This window comes from Lepisosteus platostomus, chromosome 9 (genome assembly GCF_059453375.1).
Source record: "Lepisosteus platostomus isolate fLepPlt1 chromosome 9, fLepPlt1.hap1, whole genome shotgun sequence".
In the NCBI taxonomy this organism is placed as follows: domain Eukaryota; kingdom Metazoa; phylum Chordata; class Actinopteri; order Semionotiformes; family Lepisosteidae; genus Lepisosteus; species Lepisosteus platostomus.
In genome coordinates, this window is record NC_142619.1 from 44593429 (window position 1) to 44606749 (window position 13321).

Genomic DNA, 13321 nt, shown 5'->3' on the forward strand with positions numbered 1-13321 from the left:
TTAAATTGTTTCAGTTCCTTGAATATTTGTGCTTTCAAGGTAACCTATTACCATTTCAGAACCAGGGCTGGAGACTGCTTTAAAAACATCATAAGCTGATTTTCTTCATTAAATACTCTACAACTCTGCTATTTATGAAACAAGGCAATCTGTTTTTCATCACAGATGCTGAGCATTTTTGCCTCACCAGTCCTTCAAGACGAGCGTGCGTCCACATGACAGTGATCACTTATCTTTGAGTCATTTTAAATGAATGAATTTCAGTTCTCCAGCTCCACAATTTAGCCTAGAGTGGATTTTTGTGGTTTTTGCTATTTTTCCCAACAGTTACATGAGTCAACAAGACAAATTTTCTTTTCAACAGAATGGAGATTTATGTAGTGTACACAATTATCTCCACGATTACAATGTTTTAAATCATTGTAATTAATAAGAATAAATCACCATAAAAGCTGAATATGTTTCACTAAATTTGGTTCTATTGAAGACCTAATTACTGCTAATTGCCACTTAAAGAGCTAGGCAGTTAGAAAATAAACTATAGAAATTAAGAGCTCTAAATTGGCTGTAGTCAGAAAAGGGGTTTCTCCCGAGCCACATCCCCTTGGTAGCTATGTTTATGCAGGATCCGATGAACTGTATCCTTGCTCTTCTCTATTATTATTCAAGTTCTGATGGGCTCTGTCAAGGGTCTTTTTGAACATGGCTTATCACAGCCCTTTTACTGCATGGTGTAATATTTGACAGGCATCTGGCTTGAAACCTGGAGGCTATAATGCCATTGTCATTAAACAGGTTGATGATGTTATGTACACATGCATTTGACAGGCCAAGAGCTTGAGCAATGAATGCTTACTCTGGCCAAATTCAGCTATCCTCTGCACAAGCTCTGATAAAGAGCTGAAATATTATGGACACCAATGCATTGCATTCTAATTGAAGACCTGATGTTTCTACAATTCCCTGCCGACATTTATACAATGTCGGGAGGGGCTTATAAAGCTTAATTTATTCTGCCAGACCGCTGCATTTAAATCACCACAATAATGAACTACTGTTACCATGTTTAACGATTTACGATAATTGACTCTAGGAATATCACAAGCCACAATAACGAATCCAAAAGACATGTCTCATTGATACTGAAAACAAATAAGTACTGCAGCGAAGGACAATGTCTGAAACTGTGCTTGATCACATTCCACTCTCTGAACCTAAAATGCAAAAGAATCTCATTACAAACATGGTTCCTATTCGCAACTCCATACGAGTGAACGATAATTTCCCAAAGCTTCAGAAGCCTTTCAGGTCAGAAAACACCACCGGAAATTGTTTTGTGCAGGAACCAATGTGCTCTAACAGCCCGGTGTGGTCACAGCGTGGAAGTGATTTGATGAATTAGCGCTGTCAGGAGGCAGCCGAACTAAGTGGCGTGTAAAGATGCGTACTCCCTGTGGCCTGGGGTGATGCCCAGAGAAATGACAGTCCAGTTTCTCGGAATCCTCTGGGGCCTCCGCTTCTCCTTCGTCGCTCGAGAGCCGGCCCCCGACGTCGCCTCCCGGAGCGGGGGCAGGCGGCTCGGTGCCTGCCCCCCCGTCGGCCAAAGAGCACAGACCCCCTCCGGAGCCGCCCAGGGACGGCCTGCAGACAGCGCACACATCATAGTCACCTCTTCCGCTTGCCTCATCTATTACTACACTTCACTGATCCGACCGCTCAGGCACAACTGTTTCAAGACACAGGCGTGGTAACGAACACAGCCTGCATGTTTTTAATCCCTCCATTACTAACGTATAAGAACTTTTACATAAAGACTTTGACTTTGGGCATTGTCTTTGTGAATGCTCACATCACACTGACTATGTTTCTCTATTCGTCACTTTAAATCCTTCACTTGCCAAGTCTGGCATAAACTGGGAGGGAATGTGTTTCTGATCACACAGCACCACCTTGTGGCTACACTTAGCACTGGGAAAGGGAATGTTTTACAACTTTGTCGAGGAAAACAGCAGCTTTCATTTTTAAATAGCATTCATGGGGGGTTTGCTGATTTTATAAAGGAGTCTTTTTAATTACTTAAACCACATAAATATCTTATGTCTGAATGTTGCTGTTTTGAGGTGGGATGGATGCTGAAATACCTTGAAAAATTGGCATTAGAGAGCCTGGATTTTGCTGGAGATGCTGTTTTGCTCTCAAAACCAGGGCTGGCCAGGGTCCCTGCCACAGGGTCCTGCAAGAGCAGAGGATGGCTGTGGTTGGGCTCCCTGATGCCTGGGTGATCCCTGTCTTTCACCCCCTCTTTCTCTCTCGCCCGGGCTTTGTGCTCTGCCAGGAGGATGTCAAACTGCTTCTTTCGTCCTGGGACCGCCCGCCGGTGGGTGAGAGAGTGAGTCTGAGGAAACGAGAGGATTGGGGTAACCGTCTAAAGATCATAGAGTCAGATGTTTCAAACTGGCTCATAATACCGAGCTAGAACACATGACACTATACATTTCTGTTTCTGGCGTTTTACGTTCTAACTATGAAACCTAAGCAGACCAGACTTTGCAATGGAAAAAAAAATCAGTATCAACTCATGCCTGTGAGAGAACAATGACATCCACATGCCAATTCTTCAGAAGCAGAAAGGCTAGACCAACTCATGCAGAACCTTAGTCAAAGACACAACTTTGCTATAGAAGAACTACTGTCTCTCCCTAGGTCCACCCACCTTGCAGGTAAGAGATCTTGTGCATGGTTTCTTGGTTTCAGGATCCAGTACACCACAGTGTTTGTTGGGATCAAATTCCCTTTCTAGAAAAAGAAAACAATGCGATAAATTAAAATAGTATTGGTCGGTATTGCTTCCAATATTGAAAACATAATTTTTCCTCATTGACTTAATATTATTATTTTTTTAAATCTACAGAGCAAACAGTATGTGTTTCAACACTAAACATATCAGTCAAGCTTTATTTTCTCATGTTTATCACATTTGTATTTAAACCTTAACTGATGGTACTCACACTACAGTATCCAAATACACTTTTGCACCCCTATTAAAGACCAGCTGTGGTGCTCATGCATGTTGTCCGACTTTGTTCAAGGTTTAGGAAAGAATGCACAGTTGTTTATGATGGCAAACTCAAAAAAGAGATCTTCTGTGCACAATGTCATTCACTGTCCATACCATTAAAGAGAAAAGGTCTTTTCACCTTAAGAGAAAAACCTTTCCATGCAAGAGAGCACAACAACACTGGCTTAAAAATATAGCTCCAAAAACAGTTACTATTTACAAGACATGTTGTTTCTTTGGCAATTCATACTGATCAACTACTCCATTTCATCATGATTTTAGTCAATCAATATGATAAGACCACATAATGAAATCAATCAGTTTCAAGATCAATTACCTTATTTACTGTACAGAGGTGTTGTACAAATTCTACATGGCAATGAATGCCAATAGAAACCAAGATAAAACATTTTCCCTGTATTACTAAACTCATGTTGCGGTTTTAAATAAATATATACAAATGCACAAATTATAATTTGAAAAAAAAAACAAGAAATTTGCAGTGGGTATCATTAAAGATACTATGAAAAACTGTATATGCAGTTTTTTATCTGTCCCTTTGTAAAATCCTTATTTTACACAGTTTATGTTCGTTTTGACTGCATCAAAATGCATACCATTATGTTGGCAAAAAAAAACATTACCATGCAAGTTTTTCAGAGATCATTTCTCTGCAATTTAATTGGCACAGTACATTGTACCAAAATAATCAAAGTAATACAACTCTCACTGTAACACCATTTAGAGAGTGTCCAGTGTCAATTAAAACTATTAGTGTTTTACAAGATACTGTAAAAATCATGTGATACTTGGGAAATGTTGCTTACATGAAAACAAACATAGAACACTTTACACATTCTATATGTAACACCCTGAAAGAAATCATACTTTTGGTAATTGTTGCAGGGTTCTGCAAAAATATGTCAGAATTCTGCAGCGTGAGAATCAGGAAGAATTAAATATAACATCCCAGAAAATTTAATCATTTTTCTTTGGGATTTTTTTTATGTGGAGCACCTTTAGGGAGATACTTTTAGGGAGACCTTTATAAAACAAAAAGCACAAAAAGTTAAACATTTACAAAATAAAATATATAGGAAATCTAAAACTGCATACTGTACACAGACAAAATGTATGCTTAACAATGAATTGTTGAATAAAATTAATATGAATAAAGTTAATGTTCTGCAAATTTAATGTCTCAAGAAATGACTAAAATATGTACATTTATACAGCACTTAAAACGTTTAGGTCCTGGCACCATTATGATTTGTGATTTGTTCACTATTTCTGAATTTATTAATAGAGATCATCAGATTTTTTAAGACTGAGACAGCAGCTCCTGGGGGACACTTCTCAGACTAAAGTGCACCTCCACTCTGGAACCCTGTCAGCTTTTGACAGAGAAACCCCTACCCTGCCTGCTTGTTAACAACTTCACTGAAGGTACTTCTGTTCTGCCCAGCCTTCCCGATATAACCATTATATCCACATGCTCTACAATGAATCAGGATTTCATAAAGATAGTCAAAACAGGAAAACAGATCATGCCACAATGTACCACACAGCTGACATTTTGTCATGGAAGTCTCTTTCTTTACACAATCATTCCACAGCAGGGAGCCAGAACGATGCATTCTTGAAATGCAATGAGTAATCAGTGAACAGCTTCACCGCTAGGTAGCAGCACTGACATGTAGTGCTCAGGACAATCTTAACCTCCACTATTCTGAAATCTAAATAATTTGAATAATTTAAAGCCACTATTCTGAATTCTTCCTCGAGGTTCTGTAATAGTATTAATATTTTGTATCTGTAAAGTTGTATATGCGATCTTAAATCTGGCTTTCAATATCGTTTTCTGGGTCACAGCTTTGATGACAGTTTTAAATTGCTGGAATGTAGTGTACATTTATACTTTTTTAAGGCTTGTAACACAGACCCTTTTGGAAATGCCTTTCTTGAAGGCATAATGTTGTCTGATTTTGTTTTGTCCATTTGTTATCTTAGTGCCAATGCTTATTAGTATTAAGGATTCACACACCTTTGCCAGGGTGCTTTATGATTGAGATCGTTCACTCCTACGGTATAATGAAATACAGTATGATTTTCTCCCAAAACATCTAAAGGACATTAAGGAAGTTCCTTATAGAAAGGAATGATTAATCATAATCCGCTGTATATACTGTATATAGTGCTTTCATCTCATTGGATTCCCATAAAGTATAAAGTACTTTATACTGTATATAGGAGGCTAACTTCACATTTTAATGTGTATGAAAACAGAAAAACTACCTATTCTTACAAATAAAAAAATAAGTTTTAATAATTTGTATGTACTGTACATAATGAACATTACATTCAAAAAGCAGTTAATGTACAAGTTGTTACAATAGTTTAGCTTATTAAATCTTATTGACTTATAGTCATTACATTAACTTTAAATAAACTTTTTTTTGCAAATATATTGATTGAATTTTATGTGATTAATTTAGTGATGGGTTTAGTGATTCTTTAGTGATAGGGTTCTAATGTAATTATTATTTCAATTGATGCAATTAGGTAATACGATCTTTACTAAGGGTTGAGACACACTCTGACCACATTGCGCATTATTAAAAATAAAGAGAAAAAGGTCTACAATTATAACAAATCAAGTATATCACAGATATATCAAAGTGCCACAATGCATCCATTTCATAATGTCCAAATCCAACATCTTGAAATAATAAATAGGATAGGATTCTCAAATTGATTTCTGAATCAGTGTAACCTCTCACTCAGATCTTGTCAGATGAAACTCTAGCAAAATGGAAAAAACATTTCATTGGACAGGACAGATGCAAAGCCTATTGGTGCGAGGAAGTCAGATACAAAGCAGGCTAGCAAGTTATGTAAGACAGCAGAGGAATTAAATGAATTCAATTTCTTGCTTGTTACTCAAAGCTATCAAACATTAAAATGACCTGAAACTAATTTTAGGGTTATAAATGGATTTAGTATTACTCGCTACATATGAAAAAACACATGAAATAAATGATTACTTAGAAGAGCAAAAAACAAGAGGTGTACTTTATAACTGTTTCGGCTTACCATGTATCAGTAAAGGCGATGGAAAAGTACGGTAGTGCATTGTTGCCACCAAGGAAATCCTCACCCTTATCTCACAATTACGAGAAAATTATCTTGGAATTATGACTTAGTAATTCTCGCATACTTTATGTGCTCACGCAATAGCAGAATTGTCGTACCTATATCAAGTAGGTAGCTACGTCAGCATGCGTAGGCTGCAAAGGAACACGTTGAAGGTTTATTCCATGCTGAAAAGAGAAGAAAAGAAACACAACGCTTTGGCTGTAAGGGCTTCACAGCCGAAATGTTGTGTTACTTTTTTTCTCTTTATTTATTCCATGTTTATTCCATGCTGAAAAGAGAAAAAAGTAACACAACATTTCGGCTGTGAAGCCCTCACAGTCAAAGTGTTGTGTTTCTTTCTTCTCTTTTCATCATGGCATAAACCTTTAATACTATAGCGCTTTCGGGTTCTCGTGGGTTTGTGCCCTCGCGGCTCCCGCCTCAGGTCAGCCCTCCACTTCGAACCCGGGTCTCCGGCGTCACTCAACAGGGAACCAGCCGGCTGAGCTAAAGGGAGATCTCCCCTCAGCCCGGCTGCAGGGGTCCCTGCTATTCACAGGGAAGGGCGGTGACGTCACCACGCTGGCAGACAGCTCACACAACCTGTAGTGTCGGCCGTGTCCATTACAATACCTATATTGCTACGTGCAGACTTACAGTTTTAAGCAGTGGAAGTGATTGCACGTGTAACTGTTCATAAAGGAACCATCATTGTTTTGATCTCTAAATCCCACAAAACTGGTCCTCATGCTTGTAATGATTCTGTTCAATTTGCTCAAAACTGCAAGGTTTCATTATGACTAAACCCCAGTCGAAATCTGTACAAATTCTGCAGCGCTGTACATTAAACGGAAAGTGCCAGCAAAGTTCACCGTAGCTTCTACATGCGTTCAGTGCACAACGTAACAGGTTGTACATACACTAACGTAAGCATTGCTATCTCGTAATTACGAGATAATTCGTTATCTTATAATTACGAGATATGTATCTTGTAATTATGAGATAAGAGGGCAATGTTTTTCCCTTAGTGGCAGCAATGCTCTTCTGTAGAAAAGAAACAGCTGTCTCTAATCATTTTCGGTTTTGGTTTCTTATTTGTCCTTATAGCCATTGGAAACTAACAAAACTAGGCAGAAATAAAAATCCAAACTAAGAAAAAACAATAAGTTCTCAAACAGATTTTCCGACCGCAATATTAACAAGTAATGTTTGCTGGTGGGTTAATGAATGAAAACACAAAAATAACTGTTTGGCAAACTCCCACTAATTCAGTCAGGAGAAGAAATATTTTGTGTGCCTGTGTGTTGCAATCTTGGCTTTTTATTACAGGGATGATGTATATAGTCTGGTAAAAGAAAACAAAAATTTCAAACATTATATGTAACATTTAACATGAAATGCAAAGCTAAACATGAGAAATTAAAATATTATCATAATATTTGGATCATACCTTTAACCTTATTCCCTTAACAATTACAAAATACTACTGTAGGTACATGTTTGAAAATCTAGTTTGCACATTAAGCAGCCAAAAACCAGATAATTCTCAAATCAACTGTCTAAAAAGGCTATTTTAAATAACATGCAAATTAGATAGTATGCTAAATACTTTATTTCAATAGTAACATATATGAGAAAGTGACTTTAGTTTAGGAGTGTTTTTGCTTTCTATGTAGAAATGAAACTGGATTTTAATGCATCGTGCTTGTGCATTAGCACAACTTGGAAACTTCTGCCTGAGATCGGGCCCAGCCTCACCAAAACCACTGACCATATTACAGGAAGAAAATTGGTGCATATGCTCACCAGAAAGTCTTTTGTAAGGCTTATTACTGCTTTTGGTGCCATTTTGGTGTTTCTTGTCTAACGATGAAGGGGATATGAGTCCTTTGCCATTCAGAATCTTCTCTTGTGATGGAGGCACTGGCTTTGATGCTGTTGATGTCAAAGCAGGTTTAACCAAAGCTGCAGAAGATGTGGTGGATGAAGAGGCAGAGGAGGTGGTGGTGGAAGTGGTGGTGGAATTCATTTTAACATTGGCACCATCTGCCTTCACCAGGTTAGGAATCTTCTCAAGGCTGACTACTGGGACAGGGACACTGAAAGAAAAAATGCCTAATTGTTAGACCCTGCTGCTTCACACTCAATGGAACAAAAGGAGCATTGTATGCTTATCTATGTGTTCTTGTTAAAAAACGAAAAAGAGCAAAATATTAAAGCAACAACAAAATTTGACAAAGTTGCAGCAAGAATGCCATAAAATCTAAAATGCCTTACTTAGCATGCTCTTCATTAATTAGATTTTTAATAAGCTTCTCTACTGGAGCCCTAATAGGAACCTAACCTATTTACGTCATAAAAGATAAATCATAAAAATGTATTCGGTTTATTGTATTCATACATTGAATATATCATGTAGACCCTCATTCATACACTTCTATATATCCAGTGAAAAGTACAGTCTGACCAGAATAAACTAACCTCTACATTCTTTGAACAATCATGCTAATAATAAGAGTAGAAGAGTACAGGTGGCCAAATGCAATGTTTTTTTCTTCTTACCATAAACGCTGAACAACGAATGAAAAAAAGTAACAGCAAACAAAAAGCAACTTAAAAATGGAACGTACAATGATATTTTCCTATAAGGACAACCATACTATTCTTCTTTGAATCCAACTACCAATTTTCAAATGTCTATCCATAGAGGCCCACTTTTTGGAGAAAAAAAAACATTTTCTAGGAGGCAACAAAGGTAATTCTGCAGCCACCTTAGTCTTAACTTTTCATTCTCGAAAGGTAGTCAGTATTTCAGAAAGTACAGAGCACCCTTAACACTGTATCATTGTTCATACAGTGCCAAATTCCATGAAAAAATACTTAAGCTGAGAACAAATTGCATCTTGTTTTTCAATGACCCAAAAGAGGCCATTGCAGGAAATAGCAGTTTTATATGGTGCAACTTGATTGCGAAAACAAGGCTTTGCTCTGCACCCATTTCCAACATATTTACATATAAAAAAATCTTTAAGAAAGGTCTTGTTTTCTAACTATTCTGAATATTGTTAACAGTCCAAAGAGCAACAGAAGTTACTATTAAAATCAATTATCAAAAAGAAGCCTTAAAATATTAGTTGAGTTAGTAAAATCATATGAATAATGCGACATGAAAGATTTATAGCATTACCCAGACAACTTAGCCAAATCAAGAATTAAGAAATTTCCCCTGCCAACAGAAAAAATAGTTGAAATGAAAAAATATACTGAACAAAGAAACTTATCACCTACACTTGCACAAATTCACTTTTTTTCACAATTATCTGGAAAATGATTATTGTTTCTGTAGCAAATGCTTTGGAATTTCATTATGATGATTGACATTTGTTGTCATCAGAGCTGACCACCATTGGAAGCAGTGCAAGCTGTTTCTCTGTAACACATGTATAAACCAGGTTGAAGATGTTACATTGTAGATTCTGACCCATTCCTCTTGTAGAGTCTGGACAAACATTCCTGTTCACTGGTCTGTGAGCCTTAGATGACACACATCATCCCAGAACATCCCTCAAATCTTCAATGGATCTCACATAGGAATTTGATCCTCTCCACACAAAAAATGCCACAAAGACATGTCCCTCCGTCCATTTTAATCCAGTGTCTGAGTGTCATGGAGAGCTGGAGCCTATTCCAGCAAGCAACAGGTACAAGGCAGGATACACCCTGGACGGGACGCCAGTCCATCACAGGGCACACACAGACACAAACATTTCCACACTCACACCACGGCCAATATTTCCAGAAGGCAATGAACCTAAAGTACCAGTATGTCTTTGGACAGTAGAAGGAAACTGGAGCATGTGGACAAAGGGAGAACATACAAACTCCAAGCAGACACCACTCCAGGCCCAGAATGGAACCCAGGGACTGAGCTGTGAGGCAGCAATGCTAACCACTGTGGCACCGTGGTGCATGAGGTCTGTGTCAACTGGAATGCTGCAATGTCAAGATGAGCTCGACATAACAATTCTCCACAACCATCTCACCACACTCCCTGAATTCCAGTGGTCTACATAAAAATCAAGATTCATCTCTAAAGAGTATTTAACTCCAAGGCGACTTTGTCCAGTTTCCAACACACTTACAGCAGAAATGCATGTTCTTGATAAGTGGGACACAATGGTTCATTTCTGAGTTATACTTCATTGATTTTCACCAAGCATGATATTCATCAGATGAAATAAAGTTGCTTTTGATGATCAGTATAGAATTACAGGATGGAATTCCACTGTATCTCAACAGATATCTTACTGATAATTCTTCCAAAACAATAACTGTGCATACATGTCCTTGATATTGTCATCTAACTTGATAAACATATCACATTTCCACTTAAAATAGACATAAAACCCCAGTGTCTTTTAATTGCTGCATCTGATTTATGTTATCTAAGCAGTGGGTCAGTGAAAACATGAAATAGAAATCTAGGTGAAGCACATTTAAGAGTGAGAATAAGGAATACATATTCATTTAGGAAATTAAAACAAGCTGCCACACTATGCTGTTGACACAAAAACAGATACAGGCACACAATTGCAACAAAACTAAGAAAGTTTTTAAGACTTGCTATCTACAAACAACACAGCAACATTGCATCAATCTTAATCTTTCATCAATGTACTGCACGTAATATCAGCAGAACGAACTTGAAAACACAACGTTTTGAGAAAAGCCTGTTTGTTGTTTTCATTAGAACATTAGAATAGATTAAATTCACCTGTGTTCAACAGGTGTCTAACAAAAGAAAAATGAAAAGGCCTTCTTTTATATATGGATCTGATATTTTGCCCTCTGAATTACAACAGCATTTAATTTGCATCAGAGACATAAAGAAGATTTAAATTATTTTATGAATTATACATTTTGAAGTTTATTGAAGGTGCTTATCTAGTATATATAATTGGTATGAGAGTACAACAACGTCAAGGGGTTGGTTAAAAATTTAATTCTGTCACTTTTTTGTGTTCTTACTCAGGTTAGCCAGCAAACTTTACAGTTGATTAAAATGTTCTCCCAAAAACAAGTATGTGCACACTTCACATTCAAAAATAAGCAAAATAAATATTTCAGCATTTGAAGTCACATGGACCACACACATGGATCTTATACCTCAAAATGTCAACTTAATTGAAAGTAGAAGAAAATTCTTCATGACTTCCACTAGAAGGAAATACAATGAGCCAATGAGCAGACTAAATGATAGCCCAATTATTGTTTTGCATTGGTAAAAATAAGTTTAAGTTATTTCATTAGAGACCAAAACAAACACCAAACTGCCAGTGATTTTGTTTATTTTTTTAAAGAGAACTGCTTTTAACAAACCAAGTTATTTTTGTTTGAACAACTCTGACATTAATCTCAGTAATCTTCATATTTAGTGAAAAGTGTGTTATCTGAGTATAGTAAGATTAGATTTAGTTCCATTCATCTAAAAAACCCCACAAAAAATCCCCAATTTTAGGGAATTGATTAAGACAGTCTCCTGTGTTTTACTGTCTGGTAATAAACACAAATTCACAGACACTTTAATGCAGATGCACCTTCACATGTTAATAAGATTAACTATTGGCAGGAAAAATAAAAAAGGAAAACAAACTCAGATTCTTTATAATCAGAATCATGTAAACTAATTCACTCAATAATCCCCAATCTCAACACTGAAAAACCCTTGGACAACTTCAGAAGCTGTCCAAGAGGTCCCCAGAATCTAAGGGTATTTTCACCAGTGTAATAAGGACCTGCCACTGCTTACAGTGCATCTACTGATTTGCAGTGCTGCTGTTAAGATTTTAGAAATTACAGCATGACTGATTAGAATAGCTCTAGACATAACCCCAGGTCTAGACTTCCAGCAGCTTAATCTCCAAAATGTAAAAGATGTGCACCAGGATGATTTTTTAAAAAATATTAGTAAAATTAGGCAAAACATGTAAATAAAGAAGACTGAAAAGTAATTTATAAGGCATTCCACATAGTGTGAAAGCAGAGCGAAAAACTTACAGATTCCATCTGGGAACTTTAGGAAATGACACTACATGTGTAATCTATAACTATGTGTAACATTATGTCAACACAAGTTGTCCTTCTTCCATGTTTGTGTTTGATAAGCATCATTTTAGCTGATATTGTGCATGGGACAAAAGTCTACCAAATGAGTTATTCCAAGAATGCCCTAACAACACTTACCGCTATAAATTCTAACTTGAGGAAATGTTTGTGCTTTCATTCCTTGAGTTTATTTCGGAGAACATCCCATGTGGAAATTTCAATGCACCATTCCAAGGGTGGTTAAACACCACATTCCATTCAAATATACCTCACTTATTATTTCTAAATTTCCACTTAAAGTTTCACACTGCCAAACAGACACATGCCTATTAGTGCCTTTTGGTTGAGACATGTGTTCTGTCTCAATGCCATATACTGTACACCATCTTCTGATAATCTGAATTACATCACCTCTCTGCCTGTGTAAAACATTTTGGCTGCAAACTGCATAATATATGTTAAGTAACACTTTACAAGAAGTGTATTTTCAATTTAATTAAACGTGATGTAATTCATTTCCTGTGATGTTAATATGAAATACACTTTAAATCACAACTGATTCATTGGCTATTAACATGACATGTTATTCTCCATTAATCACACATGGACATCCCTTCTTGTAAAGCACTACCATGTAACATATATATATATAGAGAGGGAATGTTTCAGTAAGGCTGTTACATGTTAAATTATTCCATGAGTCTAAATTGCTTTGTAGGGTTTAGTATATACTGCCTTCCTAAATAAATTATACATTTTTATATAGCTGTAGTGGCAGAAATTATTTCCACATATCAGGTTTACCCTAGGGTCGGCAAATGCAACATACATGGTTCTTAAGGATAATGCAGCTTTCTTAAGTGAACTACAGCACTTAAATATGATCAAAATGTAAATACAATGCCTACAGAAAGTATGCATCACCCTTGAAAAACATAATTCACGCAATATATGCAACAATTTAAAAAAACTTTTATGGTATTATGAAAAATGAAAAACTGCTTTATCACCCCATGGGTTAAT

General features: G+C 36.7%; 1 protein-coding gene across 13 annotated transcripts in view; it reads right to left on the minus strand.

The window, feature by feature from the left end:
- atxn7l1 (ataxin 7 like 1) overlaps window positions 1-13321 on the minus strand; it is a 54472-nt gene that overhangs the window by 12064 nt on the left and 29087 nt on the right. For all 13 annotated transcript variants that reach the window (XM_088645161.1, XM_088645175.1, XM_088645162.1 and 10 more), the window contains 4 exons: window positions 8000-8292; window positions 2714-2796; window positions 2142-2395; window positions 1449-1641 (listed from right to left, as the gene is read on the minus strand). In XM_088645161.1, the coding sequence (XP_088501287.1) occupies window positions 1449-1641; window positions 2142-2395; window positions 2714-2796; window positions 8000-8292 (823 nt within the window). The remainder of the gene's footprint in view (window positions 1-1448; window positions 1642-2141; window positions 2396-2713; window positions 2797-7999; window positions 8293-13321) is intronic.